The 17,483-nt window shown below is 46.0% G+C and overlaps 1 protein-coding gene across 1 annotated transcript in view; it reads left to right on the top strand.

Moving 5' to 3' along the window:
- Positions 1-17,483, top strand: part of LOC124018418 (general transcription factor 3C polypeptide 1-like) — a 137,570-nt gene that overhangs the window by 28,639 nt on the left and 91,448 nt on the right. Inside the window, exons 10-12 of the mRNA XM_046333728.1 lie at positions 14,661-14,827; positions 15,169-15,260; positions 17,444-17,483. The exon at positions 17,444-17,483 is cut by the window's right edge and continues 114 nt beyond it. Coding sequence (XP_046189684.1) covers positions 14,661-14,827; positions 15,169-15,260; positions 17,444-17,483 — 299 coding nt within the window. The remainder of the gene's footprint in view (positions 1-14,660; positions 14,828-15,168; positions 15,261-17,443) is intronic.

Genomic DNA, 17,483 nt, shown 5'->3' with positions numbered 1-17,483 from the left:
ATTGGCTGTCAGGTAGAATAGGGAACCTGTTCAGAACGTTGAGATCCTTCTGTTGCTCAGTTGGTAGAGCATGGCGCTTCTAACGCCAGGGTAGTGTGTTCGATTCCCGGGACCACCCAGATAGAATGTATGCACACATGACTGTTAAGTCGCTTTGGATAAAAGCGATTCTGTCAGGGTAAATAGGGCATATATATACATATATATAGAACGTTGAGATGGAGAACAGATATGATTGGCTGTCAGGTAGAATAGGGAACCTGTTCAGAACGTTGAGATGGAGAACAGATATGATTGGCTGTCAGGTAGAATAGGGAACCTGTTCAGAACGTTGAGATGGAGAACAGATATGATTGGCTGTCAGGTAGAATAGGGAACCTGTTCAGAACGTTGAGATGGAGAACAGATATGATTGGCTGTCGGGTAGAATAGGGAACCTGTTCAGAACGTTGAGATAGAAAGGTTTGTTGGAGAACAGATATGATTGGCTGTCAGGTAGAATAGGGAACCTGTTCAGAACGTTGAGATGGAAAGGTTTGTTGGAGAACAGATATGATTGGCTGTCAGGTAGAATAGGGAACCTGTTCAGAACGTTGAGATGGAGAACAGATATGATTGGCTGTCAGGTAGAATAGGGAACCTGTTCAGAACGTTGAGATGGAGAACAGATATGATTGGCTGTCAGGTAGAATAGGGAACCTGTTCAGAACATTGAGATGGAAAGGTTTGTTGGAGAACAGATATGATTGGCTGTCGGGTAGAATAGGGAACCTGTTCAGAACGTTGAGATGGAGAACAGATATGATTGGCTGTCAGGTAGAATAGGAACCTGTTCAGAACGTTGAGATGGAGAACAGATATGATTGGCTGTCAGGTAGAATAGGGAACCTGTTCAGAACGTTGAGATGGAGAACAGATATGATTGGCTGTCAGGTAGAATAGGGAACCTGTTCAGAACGTTGAGATGGAGAACAGATATGATTGGCTGTCAGGTAGAATAGGGAACCTGTTCAGAACGTTGAGATGGAGAACAGATATGATTGGCTGTCAGGTAGAATAGGGAACCTGTTCAGAACGTTGAGATGGAGAACAGATATGATTGGCTGTCAGGTAGAATAGGGAACCTGTTCAGAACGTTGAGATGGAGAACAGATATGATTGGCTGTCAGGTAGAATAGGGAACCTGTTCAGAACGTTGAGATGGAGAACAGATATGATTGGCTGTCAGGTAGAATAGGGAACCTGTTCAGAACGTTGAGATGGAGAACAGATATGATTGGCTGTCAGGTAGAATAGGGAACCTGTTCAGAACGTTGAGATGGAGAACAGATATGATTGGCTGTCAGGTAGAATAGGGAACCTGTTCAGAACGTTGAGATGGAGAACAGATATGATTGGCTGTCAGGTAGAATAGGGAACCTGTTCAGAACGTTGAGATGGAGAACAGATATGATTGGCTGTCAGGTAGAATAGGGAACCTGTTCAGAACGTTGAGATGGAGAACAGATATGATTGGCTGTCAGGTAGAATAGGGAACCTGTTCAGAATGTTGAGATGGAGAACAGATATGATTGGCTGTCAGGTAGAATAGGGAACCTGTTCAGAACGTTGAGATGGAGAACAGATATGATTGGCTGTCAGGTAGAATAGGGAACCTGTTCAGAACGTTGAGATGGAGAACAGATATGATTGGCTGTCAGGTAGAATAGGGAACCTGTTCAGAACGTTGAGATGGAGAACAGATATGATTGGCTGTCAGGTAGAATAGGGAACCTGTTCAGAACGTTGAGATGGAGAACAGATATGATTGGCTGTCAGGTAGAATAGGGAACCTGTTCAGAACGTTGAGATGGAGAACAGATATGATTGGCTGTCAGGTAGAATAGGGAACCTGTTCAGAACGTTGAGATGGAGAACAGATATGATTGGCTGTCAGGTAGAATAGGAACCTGTTCAGAACGTTGAGATGGAGAACAGATATGATTGGCTGTCAGGTAGAATAGGGAACCTGTTCAGAACGTTGAGATGGAGAACAGATATGATTGGCTGTCGGGTAGAATAGGGAACCTGTTCAGAACGTTGAGATAGAAAGGTTTGTTGGAGAACAGATATGATTGGCTGTCAGGTAGAATAGGGAACCTGTTCAGAACGTTGAGATGGAAAGGTTTGTTGGAGAACAGATATGATTGGCTGTCAGGTAGAATAGGGAACCTGTTCAGAACGTTGAGATGGAGAACAGATATGATTGGCTGTCAGGTAGAATAGGGAACCTGTTCAGAACGTTGAGATGGAGAACAGATATGATTGGCTGTCAGGTAGAATAGGGAACCTGTTCAGAACGTTGAGATGGAGAACAGATATGATTGGCTGTCAGGTAGAATAGGGAACCTGTTCAGAACGTTGAGATGGAGAACAGATATGATTGGCTGTCAGGTAGAATAGGGAACCTGTTCAGAACGTTGAGATGGAGAACAGATATGATTGGCTGTCAGGTAGAATAGGGAACCTGTTCAGAACGTTGAGATGGAGAACAGATATGATTGGCTGTCAGGTAGAATAGGGAACCTGTTCAGAACGTTGAGATGGAGAACAGATATGATTGGCTGTCAGGTAGAATAGGGAACCTGTTCAGAACGTTGAGATGGAGAACAGATATGATTGGCTGTCAGGTAGAATAGGGAACCTGTTCAGAGCGTTGAGATGGAGAACAGATATGATTGGCTGTCGGGTAGAATAGGGAACCTGTTCAGAACGTTGAGATAGAAAGGTTTGTTGGAGAACAGATATGATTGGCTGTCAGGTAGAATAGGGAACCTGTTCAGAACGTTGAGATGGAAAGGTTTGTTGGAGAACAGATATGATTGGCTGTCAGGTAGAATAGGGAACCTGTTCAGAACGTTGAGATGGAGAACAGATATGATTGGCTGTCAGGTAGAATAGGGAACCTGTTCAGAACGTTGAGATGGAGAACAGATATGATTGGCTGTCAGGTAGAATAGGGAACCTGTTCAGAACGTTGAGATGGAGAACAGATATGATTGGCTGTCAGGTAGAATAGGGAACCTGTTCAGAACGTTGAGATGGAGAACAGATATGATTGGCTGTCAGGTAGAATAGGGAACCTGTTCAGAACGTTGAGATGGAGAACAGATATGATTGGCTGTCAGGTAGAATAGGGAACCTGTTCAGAACGTTGAGATGGAGAACAGATATGATTGGCTGTCAGGTAGAATAGGGAACCTGTTCAGAACGTTGAGATGGAGAACAGATATGATTGGCTGTCAGGTAGAATAGGGAACCTGTTCAGAACGTTGAGATGGAGAACAGATATGATTGGCTGTCAGGTAGAATAGGGAACCTGTTCAGAACGTTGAGATGGAGAACAGATATGATTGGCTGTCAGGTAGAATAGGGAACCTGTTCAGAACGTTGAGATGGAGAACAGATATGATTGGCTGTCAGGTAGAATAGGGAACCTGTTCAGAACGTTGAGATGGAGAACAGATATGATTGGCTGTCAGGTAGAATAGGGAACCTGTTCAGAACGTTGAGATGGAGAACAGATATGATTGGCTGTCAGGTAGAATAGGGAACCTGTTCAGAACGTTGAGATGGAGAACAGATATGATTGGCTGTCAGGTAGAATAGGGAACCTGTTCAGAACGTTGAGATGGAGAACAGATATGATTGGCTGTCAGGTAGAATAGGGAACCTGTTCAGAACGTTGAGATGGAGAACAGATATGATTGGCTGTCAGGTAGAATAGGGAACCTGTTCAGAACGTTGAGATGGAGAACAGATATGATTGGCTGTCAGGTAGAATAGGGAACCTGTTCAGAGCGTTGAGATGGAGAACAGATATGATTGGCTGTCGGGTAGAATAGGGAACCTGTTCAGAACGTTGAGATAGAAAGGTTTGTTGGAGAACAGATATGATTGGCTGTCAGGTAGAATAGGGAACCTGTTCAGAACGTTGAGATGGAGAACAGATATGATTGGCTGTCAGGTAGAATAGGGGGAACCTGTTCAGAACGTTGAGATGGAGAACAGATATGATTGGCTGTCAGGTAGAATAGGGAACCTGTTCAGAACGTTGAGATGGAGAACAGATATGATTGGCTGTCAGGTAGAATAGGGAACCTGTTCAGAACGTTGAGATGGAGAACAGATATGATTGGCTGTCAGGTAGAATAGGGAACCTGTTCAGAACGTTGAGATGGAGAACAGATATGATTGGCTGTCAGGTAGAATAGGGAACCTGTTCAGAACGTTGAGATGGAGAACAGATATGATTGGCTGTCAGGTAGAATAGGGAACCTGTTCAGAACGTTGAGATGGAGAACAGATATGATTGGCTGTCAGGTAGAATAGGGAACCTGTTCAGAACGTTGAGATGGAGAACAGATATGATTGGCTGTCAGGTAGAATAGGGAACCTGTTCAGAGCGTTGAGATGGAGAACAGATATGATTGGCTGTCAGGTAGAATAGGGAACCTGTTCAGAACGTTGAGAGAAAGGTTTGTTGGAGAACAGATATGATTGGCTGTCAGGTAGAATAGGGAACCTGTTCAGAACGTGTTCAGAACGAGATGAGATGGAAAGGTTTGTTGGAGAACAGATATGATTGGCTGTCAGGTAGAATAGGGAACCTGTTCAGAACGTTGAGATGGAGAACAGATATGATTGGCTGTCAGGTAGAATAGGGAACCTGTTCAGAACGTTGAGATGGAGAACAGATATGATTGGCTGTCAGGTAGAATAGGGAACCTGTTCAGAACGTTGAGATGGAGAACAGATATGATTGGCTGTCAGGTAGAATAGGGAACCTGTTCAGAACGTTGAGATGGAGAACAGATATGATTGGCTGTCAGGTAGAATAGGGAACCTGTTCAGAACGTTGAGATGGAGAACAGATATGATTGGCTGTCAGGTAGAATAGGGAACCTGTTCAGAACGTTGAGATGGAGAACAGATATGATTGGCTGTCAGGTAGAATAGGGAACCTGTTCAGAACGTTGAGATGGAGAACAGATATGATTGGCTGTCAGGTAGAATAGGAACCTGTTCAGAACGTTGAGATGGAGAACAGATATGATTGGCTGTCAGGTAGAATAGGGAACCTGTTCAGAACGTTGAGATGGAGAACAGATATGATTGGCTGTCAGGTAGAATAGGGAACCTGTTCAGAACGTTGAGATGGAGAACAGATATGATTGGCTGTCAGGTAGAATAGGGAACCTGTTCAGAACGTTGAGATGGAGAACAGATATGATTGGCTGTCAGGTAGAATAGGGAACCTGTTCAGAACGTTGAGATGGAGAACAGATATGATTGGCTGTCAGGTAGAATAGGGAACCTGTTCAGAACGTTGAGATGGAGAACAGATATGATTGGCTGTCAGGTAGAATAGGGAACCTGTTCAGAACGTTGAGATGGAGAACAGATATGATTGGCTGTCAGGTAGAATAGGGAACCTGTTCAGAACGTTGAGATGGAGAACAGATATGATTGGCTGTCAGGTAGAATAGGGAACCTGTTCAGAACGTTGAGATGGAGAACAGATATGATTGGCTGTCAGGTAGAATAGGGAACCTGTTCAGAACGTTGAGATGGAGAACAGATATGATTGGCTGTCAGGTAGAATAGGGAACCTGTTCAGAACGTTGAGATGGAGAACAGATGATTGGCTGTCAGGTAGAATAGGGAACCTGTTCAGAACGTTGAGATGGAGAACAGATATGATTGGCTGTCAGGTAGAATAGGGAACCTGTTCAGAACGTTGAGATGGAGAACAGATATGATTGGCTGTCAGGTAGAATAGGGAACCTGTTCAGAACGTTGAGATGGAGAACAGATATGATTGGCTGTCAGGTAGAATAGGGAACCTGTTCAGAACGTTGAGATGGAGAACAGATATGATTGGCTGTCAGGTAGAATAGGGAACCTGTTCAGAACGTTGAGATGGAGAACAGATATGATTGGCTGTCAGGTAGAATAGGGAACCTGTTCAGAACGTTGAGATGGAGAACAGATATGATTGGCTGTCAGGTAGAATAGGGAACCTGTTCAGAACGTTGAGATGGAGAACAGATATGATTGGCTGTCAGGTAGAATAGGGAACCTGTTCAGAACGTTGAGATAGATGGAGAACAGATATGATTGGCTGTCAGGTAGAATAGGGAACCTGTTCAGAACGTTGAGATGGAAAGAGAACAGATATGATTGGCTGTCAGGTAGAATAGGGAACCTGTTCAGAACGTTGAGATGGAGAACAGATATGATTGGCTGTCAGGTAGAATAGGGAACCTGTTCAGAACGTTGAGATGGAGAACAGATATGATTGGCTGTCAGGTAGAATAGGGAACCTGTTCAGAACGTTGAGATGGAGAACAGATATGATTGGCTGTCAGGTAGAATAGGGAACCTGTTCAGAACGTTGAGATGGAGAACAGATATGATTGGCTGTCAGGTAGAATAGGGAACCTGTTCAGAACGTTGAGATGGAGAACAGATATGATTGGCTGTCAGGTAGAATAGGGAACCTGTTCAGAACGTTGAGATGGAGAACAGATATGATTGGCTGTCAGGTAGAATAGGGAACCTGTTCAGAACGTTGAGATGGAGAACAGATATGATTGGCTGTCAGGTAGAATAGGGAACCTGTTCAGAACGTTGAGATGGAGAACAGATATGATTGGCTGTCAGGTAGAATAGGGAACCTGTTCAGAACGTTGAGATGGAGAACAGATATGATTGGCTGTCAGGTAGAATAGGGAACCTGTTCAGAACGTTGAGATGGAGAACAGATATGATTGGCTGTCAGGTAGAATAGGGAACCTGTTCAGAACGTTGAGATGGAGAACAGATATGATTGGCTGTCAGGTAGAATAGGGAACCTGTTCAGAACGTTGAGATGGAGAACAGATATGATTGGCTGTCAGGTAGAATAGGGAACCTGTTCAGAACGTTGAGATGGAAAGGTTTGTTGGAGAACAGATATGATTGGCTGTCAGGTAGAATAGGGAACCTGTTCAGAACGTTGAGATGGAGAACAGATATGATTGGCTGTCAGGTAGAATAGGGAACCTGTTCAGAACGTTGAGATGGAGAACAGATATGATTGGCTGTCAGGTAGAATAGGGAACCTGTTCAGAACGTTGAGATGGAGAACAGATATGATTGGCTGTCAGGTAGAATAGGGAACCTGTTCAGAACGTTGAGATGGAGAACAGATATGATTGGCTGTCAGGTAGAATAGGGAACCTGTTCAGAACGTTGAGATGGAGAACAGATATGATTGGCTGTCAGGTAGAATAGGGAACCTGTTCAGAAGCGTTGAGATGGAGAACAGATATGATTGGCTGTCGGGTAGAATAGGGAACCTGTTCAGAACGTTGAGATAGAAAGGTTTGTTGGAGAACAGATATGATTGGCTGTCAGGTAGAATAGGGAACCTGTTCAGAACGTTGAGATGGAAAGGTTTGTTGGAGAACAGATATGATTGGCTGTCAGGTAGAATAGGGAACCTGTTCAGAACGTTGAGATGGAGAACAGATATGATTGGCTGTCAGGTAGAATAGGGGGAACCTGTTCAGAACGTTGAGATGGAGAACAGATATGATTGGCTGTCAGGTAGAATAGGGAACCTGTTCAGAACGTTGAGATGGAGAACAGATATGATTGGCTGTCAGGTAGAATAGGGAACCTGTTCAGAACGTTGAGATGGAGAACAGATATGATTGGCTGTCAGGTAGAATAGGGAACCTGTTCAGAACGTTGAGATGGAGAACAGATATGATTGGCTGTCAGGTAGAATAGGGAACCTGTTCAGAACGTTGAGATGGAGAACAGATATGATTGGCTGTCAGGTAGAATAGGGAACCTGTTCAGAACGTTGAGATGGAGAACAGATATGATTGGCTGTCAGGTAGAATAGGGAACCTGTTCAGAACGTTGAGATGGAGAACAGATATGATTGGCTGTCAGGTAGAATAGGGAACCTGTTCAGAGCGTTGAGATGGAGAACAGATATGATTGGCTGTCAGGTAGAATAGGGAACCTGTTCAGAACGTTGAGATAGAAAGGTTTGTTGGAGAACAGATATGATTGGCTGTCAGGTAGAATAGGGAACCTGTTCAGAACGTTGAGATGGAAAGGTTTGTTGGAGAACAGATATGATTGGCTGTCAGGTAGAATAGGGAACCTGTTCAGAACGTTGAGATGGAGAACAGATATGATTGGCTGTCAGGTAGAATAGGGAACCTGTTCAGAACGTTGAGATGGAGAACAGATATGATTGGCTGTCAGGTAGAATAGGGAACCTGTTCAGAACGTTGAGATGGAGAACAGATATGATTGGCTGTCAGGTAGAATAGGGAACCTGTTCAGAACGTTGAGATGGAGAACAGATATGATTGGCTGTCAGGTAGAATAGGGAACCTGTTCAGAACGTTGAGATGGAGAACAGATATGATTGGCTGTCAGGTAGAATAGGGAACCTGTTCAGAACGTTGAGATGGAGAACAGATATGATTGGCTGTCAGGTAGAATAGGGAACCTGTTCAGAACGTTGAGATGGAGAACAGATATGATTGGCTGTCAGGTAGAATAGGGAACCTGTTCAGAACGTTGAGATGGAGAACAGATATGATTGGCTGTCAGGTAGAATAGGGAACCTGTTCAGAACGTTGAGATGGAGAACAGATATGATTGGCTGTCAGGTAGAATAGGGAACCTGTTCAGAACGTTGAGATGGAGAACAGATATGATTGGCTGTCAGGTAGAATAGGGAACCTGTTCAGAACGTTGAGATGGAGAACAGATATGATTGGCTGTCAGGTAGAATAGGGAACCTGTTCAGAACGTTGAGATGGAGAACAGATATGATTGGCTGTCAGGTAGAATAGGGAACCTGTTCAGAACGTTGAGATGGAGAACAGATATGATTGGCTGTCAGGTAGAATAGGGAACCTGTTCAGAACGTTGAGATGGAGAACAGATATGATTGGCTGTCAGGTAGAATAGGGAACCTGTTCAGAACGTTGAGATGGAGAACAGATATGATTGGCTGTCGGGTAGAATAGGGAACCTGTTCAGAACGTTGAGATAGAAAGGTTTGTTGGAGAACAGATATGATTGGCTGTCAGGTAGAATAGGGAACCTGTTCAGAACGTTGAGATGGAAAGGTTTGTTGGAGAACAGATATGATTGGCTGTCAGGTAGAATAGGGAACCTGTTCAGAACGTTGAGATGGAGAACAGATATGATTGGCTGTCAGGTAGAATAGGGAACCTGTTCAGAACGTTGAGATGGAGAACAGATATGATTGGCTGTCAGGTAGAATAGGGAACCTGTTCAGAACGTTGAGATGGAGAACAGATATGATTGGCTGTCAGGTAGAATAGGGAACCTGTTCAGAACGTTGAGATGGAGAACAGATATGATTGGCTGTCAGGTAGAATAGGGAACCTGTTCAGAATGTTGAGATGGAGAACAGATATGATTGGCTGTCAGGTAGAATAGGGAACCTGTTCAGAACGTTGAGATGGAGAACAGATATGATTGGCTGTCAGGTAGAATAGGGAACCTGTTCAGAACGTTGAGATGGAGAACAGATATGATTGGCTGTCAGGTAGAATAGGGAACCTGTTCAGAACGTTGAGATGGAGAACAGATATGATTGGCTGTCAGGTAGAATAGGGAACCTGTTCAGAACGTTGAGATGGAGAACAGATATGATTGGCTGTCAGGTAGAATAGGGAACCTGTTCAGAACGTTGAGATGGAGAACAGATATGATTGGCTGTCAGGTAGAATAGGGAACCTGTTCAGAACGTTGAGATGGAGAACAGATATGATTGGCTGTCAGGTAGAATAGGGAACCTGTTCAGAACGTTGAGATGGAGAACAGATATGATTGGCTGTCAGGTAGAATAGGGAACCTGTTCAGAACGTTGAGATGGAGAACAGATATGATTGGCTGTCAGGTAGAATAGGGAACCTGTTCAGAACGTTGAGATGGAGAACAGATATGATTGGCTGTCAGGTAGAATAGGGAACCTGTTCAGAACGTTGAGATGGAGAACAGATATGATTGGCTGTCAGGTAGAATAGGGAACCTGTTCAGAACGTTGAGATGGAGAACAGATATGATTGGCTGTCAGGTAGAATAGGGAACCTGTTCAGAACGTTGAGATGGAGAACAGATATGATTGGCTGTCAGGTAGAATAGGGAACCTGTTCAGAACGTTGAGATGGAAAGGTTTGTTGGAGAACAGATATGATTGGCTGTCAGGTAGAATAGGGAACCTGTTCAGAACGTTGAGATGGAGAACAGATATGATTGGCTGTCAGGTAGAATAGGGAACCTGTTCAGAACGTTGAGATGGAGAACAGATATGATTGGCTGTCAGGTAGAATAGGGAACCTGTTCAGAACGTTGAGATGGAGAACAGATATGATTGGCTGTCAGGTAGAATAGGGAACCTGTTCAGAACGTTGAGATGGAGAACAGATATGATTGGCTGTCAGGTAGAATAGGGAACCTGTTCAGAACGTTGAGATGGAGAACAGATATGATTGGCTGTCAGGTAGAATAGGGAACCTGTTCAGAACGTTGAGATGGAGAACAGATATGATTGGCTGTCAGGTAGAATAGGGAACCTGTTCAGAACGTTGAGATGGAGAACAGATATGATTGGCTGTCAGGTAGAATAGGGAACCTGTTCAGAACGTTGAGATGGAGAACAGATATGATTGGCTGTCAGGTAGAATAGGGAACCTGTTCAGAACGTTGAGATGGAGAACAGATATGATTGGCTGTCAGGTAGAATAGGGAACCTGTTCAGAACGTTGAGATGGAGAACAGATATGATTGGCTGTCAGGTAGAATAGGGAACCTGTTCAGAACGTTGAGATGGAGAACAGATATGATTGGCTGTCAGGTAGAATAGGGAACCTGTTCAGAACGTTGAGATGGAGAACAGATATGATTGGCTGTCAGGTAGAATAGGGAACCTGTTCAGAACGTTGAGATGGAGAACAGATATGATTGGCTGTCAGGTAGAATAGGGAACCTGTTCAGAACGTTGAGATGGAGAACAGATATGATTGGCTGTCAGGTAGAATAGGGAACCTGTTCAGAACGTTGAGATGGAGAACAGATATGATTGGCTGTCAGGTAGAATAGGGAACCTGTTCAGAACGTTGAGATGGAGAACAGATATGATTGGCTGTCAGGTAGAATAGGGAACCTGTTCAGAACGTTGAGATGGAGAACAGATATGATTGGCTGTCAGGTAGAATAGGGAACCTGTTCAGAGCGTTGAGATGGAGAACAGATATGATTGGCTGTCGGGTAGAATAGGGAACCTGTTCAGAACGTTGAGATAGAAAGGTTTGTTGGAGAACAGATATGATTGGCTGTCAGGTAGAATAGGGAACCTGTTCAGAACGTTGAGATGGAAAGGTTTGTTGGAGAACAGATATGATTGGCTGTCAGGTAGAATAGGGAACCTGTTCAGAACGTTGAGATGGAGAACAGATATGATTGGCTGTCAGGTAGAATAGGGAACCTGTTCAGAACGTTGAGATGGAGAACAGATATGATTGGCTGTCAGGTAGAATAGGGAACCTGTTCAGAGCGTTGAGATGGAGAACAGATATGATTGGCTGTCAGGTAGAATAGGGAACCTGTTCAGAACGTTGAGATAGAAAGGTTTGTTGGAGAACAGATATGATTGGCTGTCAGGTAGAATAGGGAACCTGTTCAGAACGTTGAGATGGAAAGGTTTCAGAACGTTGAGATGGAGAACAGATATGATTGGCTGTCAGGTAGAATAGGGAACCTGTTCAGAACGTTGAGATGGAGAACAGATATGATTGGCTGTCAGGTAGAATAGGGAACCTGTTCAGAACGTTGAGATGGAGAACAGATATGATTGGCTGTCAGGTAGAATAGGGAACCTGTTCAGAACGTTGAGATGGAGAACAGATATGATTGGCTGTCAGGTAGAATAGGGAACCTGTTCAGAACGTTGAGATGGAGAACAGATATGATTGGCTGTCAGGTAGAATAGGGAACCTGTTCAGAACGTTGAGATGGAGAACAGATATGATTGGCTGTCAGGTAGAATAGGGAACCTGTTCAGAACGTTGAGATGGAGAACAGATATGATTGGCTGTCAGGTAGAATAGGGAACCTGTTCAGAACGTTGAGATGGAGAACAGATATGATTGGCTGTCAGGTAGAATAGGGAACCTGTTCAGAACGTTGAGATGGAGAACAGATATGATTGGCTGTCAGGTAGAATAGGGAACCTGTTCAGAGCGTTGAGATGGAGAACAGATATGATTGGCTGTCAGGTAGAATAGGGAACCTGTTCAGAACGTTGAGATAGAAAGGTTTGTTGGAGAACAGATATGATTGGCTGTCAGGTAGAATAGGGAACCTGTTCAGAACGTTGAGATGGAAAGGTTTGTTGGAGAACAGATATGATTGGCTGTCAGGTAGAATAGGGAACCTGTTCAGAACGTTGAGATGGAGAACAGATATGATTGGCTGTCAGGTAGAATAGGGAACCTGTTCAGAACGTTGAGATGGAGAACAGATATGATTGGCTGTCAGGTAGAATAGGGAACCTGTTCAGAACGTTGAGATGGAGAACAGATATGATTGGCTGTCAGGTAGAATAGGGAACCTGTTCAGAACGTTGAGATGGAGAACAGATATGATTGGCTGTCAGGTAGAATAGGGAACCTGTTCAGAACGTTGAGATGGAGAACAGATATGATTGGCTGTCAGGTAGAATAGGGAACCTGTTCAGAACGTTGAGATGGAGAACAGATATGATTGGCTGTCAGGTAGAATAGGGAACCTGTTCAGAACGTTGAGATGGAGAACAGATATGATTGGCTGTCAGGTAGAATAGGGAACCTGTTCAGAACGTTGAGATGGAGAACAGATATGATTGGCTGTCAGGTAGAATAGGGAACCTGTTCAGAACGTTGAGATGGAGAACAGATATGATTGGCTGTCAGGTAGAATAGGGAACCTGTTCAGAACGTTGAGATGGAGAACAGATATGATTGGCTGTCAGGTAGAAATAGGGAACCTGTTCAGAACGTTGAGATGGAGAACAGATATGATTGGCTGTCAGGTAGAATAGGGAACCTGTTCAGAACGTTGAGATGGAGAACAGATATGATTGGCTGTCAGGTAGAATAGGGAACCTGTTCAGAACGTTGAGATGGAGAACAGATATGATTGGCTGTCAGGTAGAATAGGGAACCTGTTCAGAACGTTGAGATGGAGAACAGATATGATTGGCTGTCAGGTAGAATAGGGAACCTGTTCAGAATGTTGAGATGGAGAACAGATATGATTGGCTGTCAGGTAGAATAGGGAACCTGTTCAGAACGTTGAGAGATGGAGAACAGATATGATTGGCTGTCAGGTAGAATAGGGAACCTGTTCAGAACGTTGAGATGGAGAACAGATATGATTGGCTGTCAGGTAGAATAGGGAACCTGTTCAGAACGTTGAGATAGAAAGGTTTGTTGGAGAACCGATATGATTGGCTGTCAGGTAGAATAGGGAACCTGTTCAGAACGTTGAGATGGAAAGGTTTGTTGGAGAACAGATATGATTGCCTGTCAGGTAGAATAGGGAACCTGTTCAGAACGTTGAGATGGAGAACAGATATGATTGGCTGTCAGGTAGAATAGGGAACCTGTTCAGAACGTTGAGATGGAAAGGTTTGTTGGAGAACAGATATGATTGGTTGTCAGGTAGAATAGGGAACCTGTTCAGAACGTTGAGATGGAAAGGTTTGTTGGAGAACAGATATGATTGGCTGTCAGGTAGAATAGGGAACCTGTTCAGAACGTTGAGATGGAGAACAGATATGATTGGCTGTCAGGTAGAATAGGGAACCTGTTCGGAACGTTGAGATGGAAAGGTTTGTTGGAGAACAGATATGATTGGTTGTCAGGTAGAATAGAGATGGAAACATTGGTTGTAGAACAGATATGATTGGCTGTCAGGTAGAATAGAGATGGAAACATTGGTTGTAGAACAGATATGATTGGCTGTCAGGTAGAATAGAGATGGAAACATTGGTTGTAGAACAGATATGATTGGCTGTCAGGTAGAATAGAGATGGAAACATTGGTTGGAGAACAGATATGATTGGTTGTCAGGTAGAATAGAGATCGAAACATTGGTTGTAGAACAGATATGATTGGCTGTCAGGTAGAATAGAGATGGAAACATTGGTTGTAGAACAGATATGATTGGCTGTCAGGTAGAATAGAGATGGAAACATTGGTTGGAGAACAGATATGATTGGCTGTCAGGTAGAATAGAGATGGAAACATTGGTTGGAGAACAGATATGATTGGCTGTCAGGTAGAATAGAGATGGAAACATTGGTTGTAGAACAGATATGATTGGCTGTCAGGTAGAATAGATATGGAAACATTGGTTGGAGAACAGATATGATTGGCTGTCAGGTAGAATAGAGATGGAAACATTGGTTGTAGAACAGATATGATTGGCTGTCAGGTAGAGGAATTGTATCAGATCTATTTCTATCTGTGATGTTTCACGCCCCTAAATATGCCCCTGCTTTCACTTGCCTCCTACCACGCCCCCTACCAAAGGTGGAGCCAATCAGGAGCCAGAGCTGGAATCTTGGCTTAGCCCAGTTGAGGAGGAGGAGTCAAAATTCGGTCCTGACGTTTCATTGGACCAGACGGGGAGTATGTTCGCAGGCAACAGCCAAGCGGAGGACAGCGTCACGGTCATCGAGGACATCCCCAGTCAGAAGGTGAGGCTTGTGTGTCTCTCGAACATGATGATGTAGAGATGTCTTTAAATCGAGTGCAGTGAATTCCCTGTCTGAATCCCTCTTCCCCTCCCCCGTCTCTCCCCTCCCCCTCCCCGTCTCTCCCCTCCCCCCGTCTCTCCCCCTCCCCCTCCCCATCTCTCCCCCTCCCCCCGTCTCTCCCCCTCCCCCGTCTCTCCCCCTCCCCCGTCTCTCGCCCTCCCCCTCCCCGTCTCTCCCCTCCCCGTCTCTCCCCCTCCCCCGTCTCTCCCCCTCCCCGTCTCTCCCCCTCCCCGTCTCTCCCCTCCCCGTCTCTCCCCCTCCCCCCGTCTCTGCTGGGTCAGGAGCACCACCGCCAGACGTACCGCCTGCTGAAGAGGAAGAACGTGATTGTGGAAGCTGTTCAGAGCCTCAAGATCATAGAGGGCCTCTTCACGTCAGTCACACCACTTCCTGTCTCACTGGGATTTGTTGTTAAAAAATTTAAATAAAAAAATCTCAATCTGATTATATTGTTCTTCTCATCCCCCTCCTTTCTGTCCCTCCTCCCTCTCCCTCTCTCTGTCTCTCTCTCTGTCTCTCTCTCTGTCTCTCTCTCTGTCTCTCTCTCTGTCCCTCTCTCTGTCCCTCTCTCTGTCCCTCTCTCTGTCCCTCTCTCTGTCCCTCTCTCTGTCTGTCTCTCTCTGTCCCTCTCTCTCTCGGTCCCTCTCTCTCGGTCCCTCTCTCTCTCGGTCCCTCTCTCTCTCTGTCTCTCTCTCTGTCCATCTCTCTCTCTGTCCTTCTCTCTCTCTGTCCCTCTCTCTCTCTCTGTCCCTCTCTCTGTCTCTCTCTCTCTGTCCCTCTCTCTGTCCCTCTCTGTCCCTCTCTGTCCCTCTCTGTCCCCCTCTCTGTCCCCCTCTCTGTCCCCTCTCTGTCCCTCTCTCTGTCCCTCTCTCTGTCCCTCTCTCTGTCTCTCTCTCTCTGTCCCTCTCTCTGTCCCTCTTCTCTGTCCTTCTCTCCCTCCCCCTCCTCTCTGTCCCTCTCTCTGTCCCTCTCTCTGTCCCTCTCTCTGTCCCTCTCTCTGTCCCTCTCTCTGTCCCTCTCTCTGTCCCTCTCTCTGTCTCTCTCTCTGTCCCTCTCTCCCTCCCCCTCCTCTCTGTCCCTCTCTCCCTCCCCCTCCTCTCTGTCCCTCTCTCCCTCCCCCTCCTCCCTCTCTCTGTCCCTCTCTCTGTCTCTCTCTCTGTCTCTCTCTCTGTCTCTCTCTCTGTCTCTCTCTCTGTCTCTCTCTCTGTCCCTCTCTCTGTCCCTCTCTCTGTCCCTCTCTCTGTCTCTCTCTCTGTCCCTCTCTCTGTCCCTCTCTCTGTCTCTCTCTGTCCCTCTCTCTGTCTCTCTCTGTCCCTCTCTCTGTCCCTCTCTCTGTCCCCTCTCTCTGTCCCCTCTCTCTGTCCCTCTCTCTCTGTCCCTCTCTCTCTGTCTCTCCCTCTGTCCCTCCCTCTGTCCCTCTCTCTGTCCCTCTCTCTGTCTCTCTCTCTGTCTCTCTCTCTGTCTCTCTCTCTGTCTCTCTCTCTGTCTCTCTCTCTGTCCCTCTCTCTGTCCCTCTCTCTGTCTCTCTCTCTGTCCCTCTCTCTGTCCCCCTCTCTGTCCTCTCTCTGTCTCTCTCTCTGTCCCTCTCTCTGTCCCTCTCTCTGTCCCTCTCTCTGTCCCTCTCTCTGTCCCTCTCTCTGTCCCTCTGTCCCTCTCTCTGTCCCTCTCTCTGTCCCTCTCTCTGTCCCTCTCTCTGTCCCTCTCTCTGTCCCTCTCTCTCTGTCCCTCTCTCTCTGTCTCTCCCTCTGTCCCTCCCTCTGTCCCTCTCTCTGTCCCTCTCTCTGTCCCTCTCTCTGTCCCTCTCTCTGTCTCTCTCTCTGTCCCTCTCTGTCCCTCTCTCTGTCTCTCTCTCTGTCTCTCTCTCTCCCTCTCTCTGTCTCTCTCTCTGTCTCTCTCTCTGTCTCTCTCTCTATCGCTCCCTCTGTCCCTCTCTCTGTCCCTCTCTCTGTCCCTCTCTCTGTCCCTCTCTCTGTCTCTCTCTCTGTCCCTCTCTCTGTCTCTCTCTCTGTCTCTCTCTCTGTCCCTCTCTCTGTCTCTCTCTCTCTCCCTCTCTCTGTCTCTCTCTCTGTCTCTCTCTCTCTCCCTCTCTCTGTCTCTCTCTCTGTCCCTCTCTGTCTCTCTCTATCTCTCTCTCTCTGTCCCTCTCTCTGTCCCTCTCTCCCTCTCTCTCTCTGTCCCTCTCTCTGTCCCCTCTCTCTCTCTCTCTCTGTCTCTCTCTCCCTCTCCCCCCCTCCCCCTCCTCCCTCTCTCCCCTCCTCTCTCTCTCCCCTCCTCTCTTCCTCTCTGTCCCTCTCTCTCTCTGTCCCTCCCTCTCTCCCCTCTCTCTCTCTCTCTCTCTCTCTCTCTCTCTCTCTCTCTCTCTCTCTCTCTCTCCTCCTCCCCCTCCCCTCCTCCCTCTCTCCCCTCTCTCTCTCTCCCCTCCTCTCTTCCTCTCTGTCCCTCTCTCTCTCTGTCCCTCCCTCTCTCCCCCTCCTCTCTCTCTCTCTCTCTCTCTCTCTCTCTCTCTCTCTCTCCCCCCCCCTCCTCCCTCTCCTCTCTTCCTCTCTGTCCCTCTAGAATCCAGAGGTTGGTTCAGGATGAGGAGAAGCTAGATGGT

Source organism: Oncorhynchus gorbuscha, unplaced genomic scaffold, assembly GCF_021184085.1.
Source record: "Oncorhynchus gorbuscha isolate QuinsamMale2020 ecotype Even-year unplaced genomic scaffold, OgorEven_v1.0 Un_scaffold_505, whole genome shotgun sequence".
Taxonomy (NCBI): Eukaryota; Metazoa; Chordata; class Actinopteri; order Salmoniformes; family Salmonidae; genus Oncorhynchus; species Oncorhynchus gorbuscha.
The sequence above is the reverse complement of the archived record's forward strand: the minus strand, read 5'-3'. Positions and strand labels throughout refer to the sequence as shown.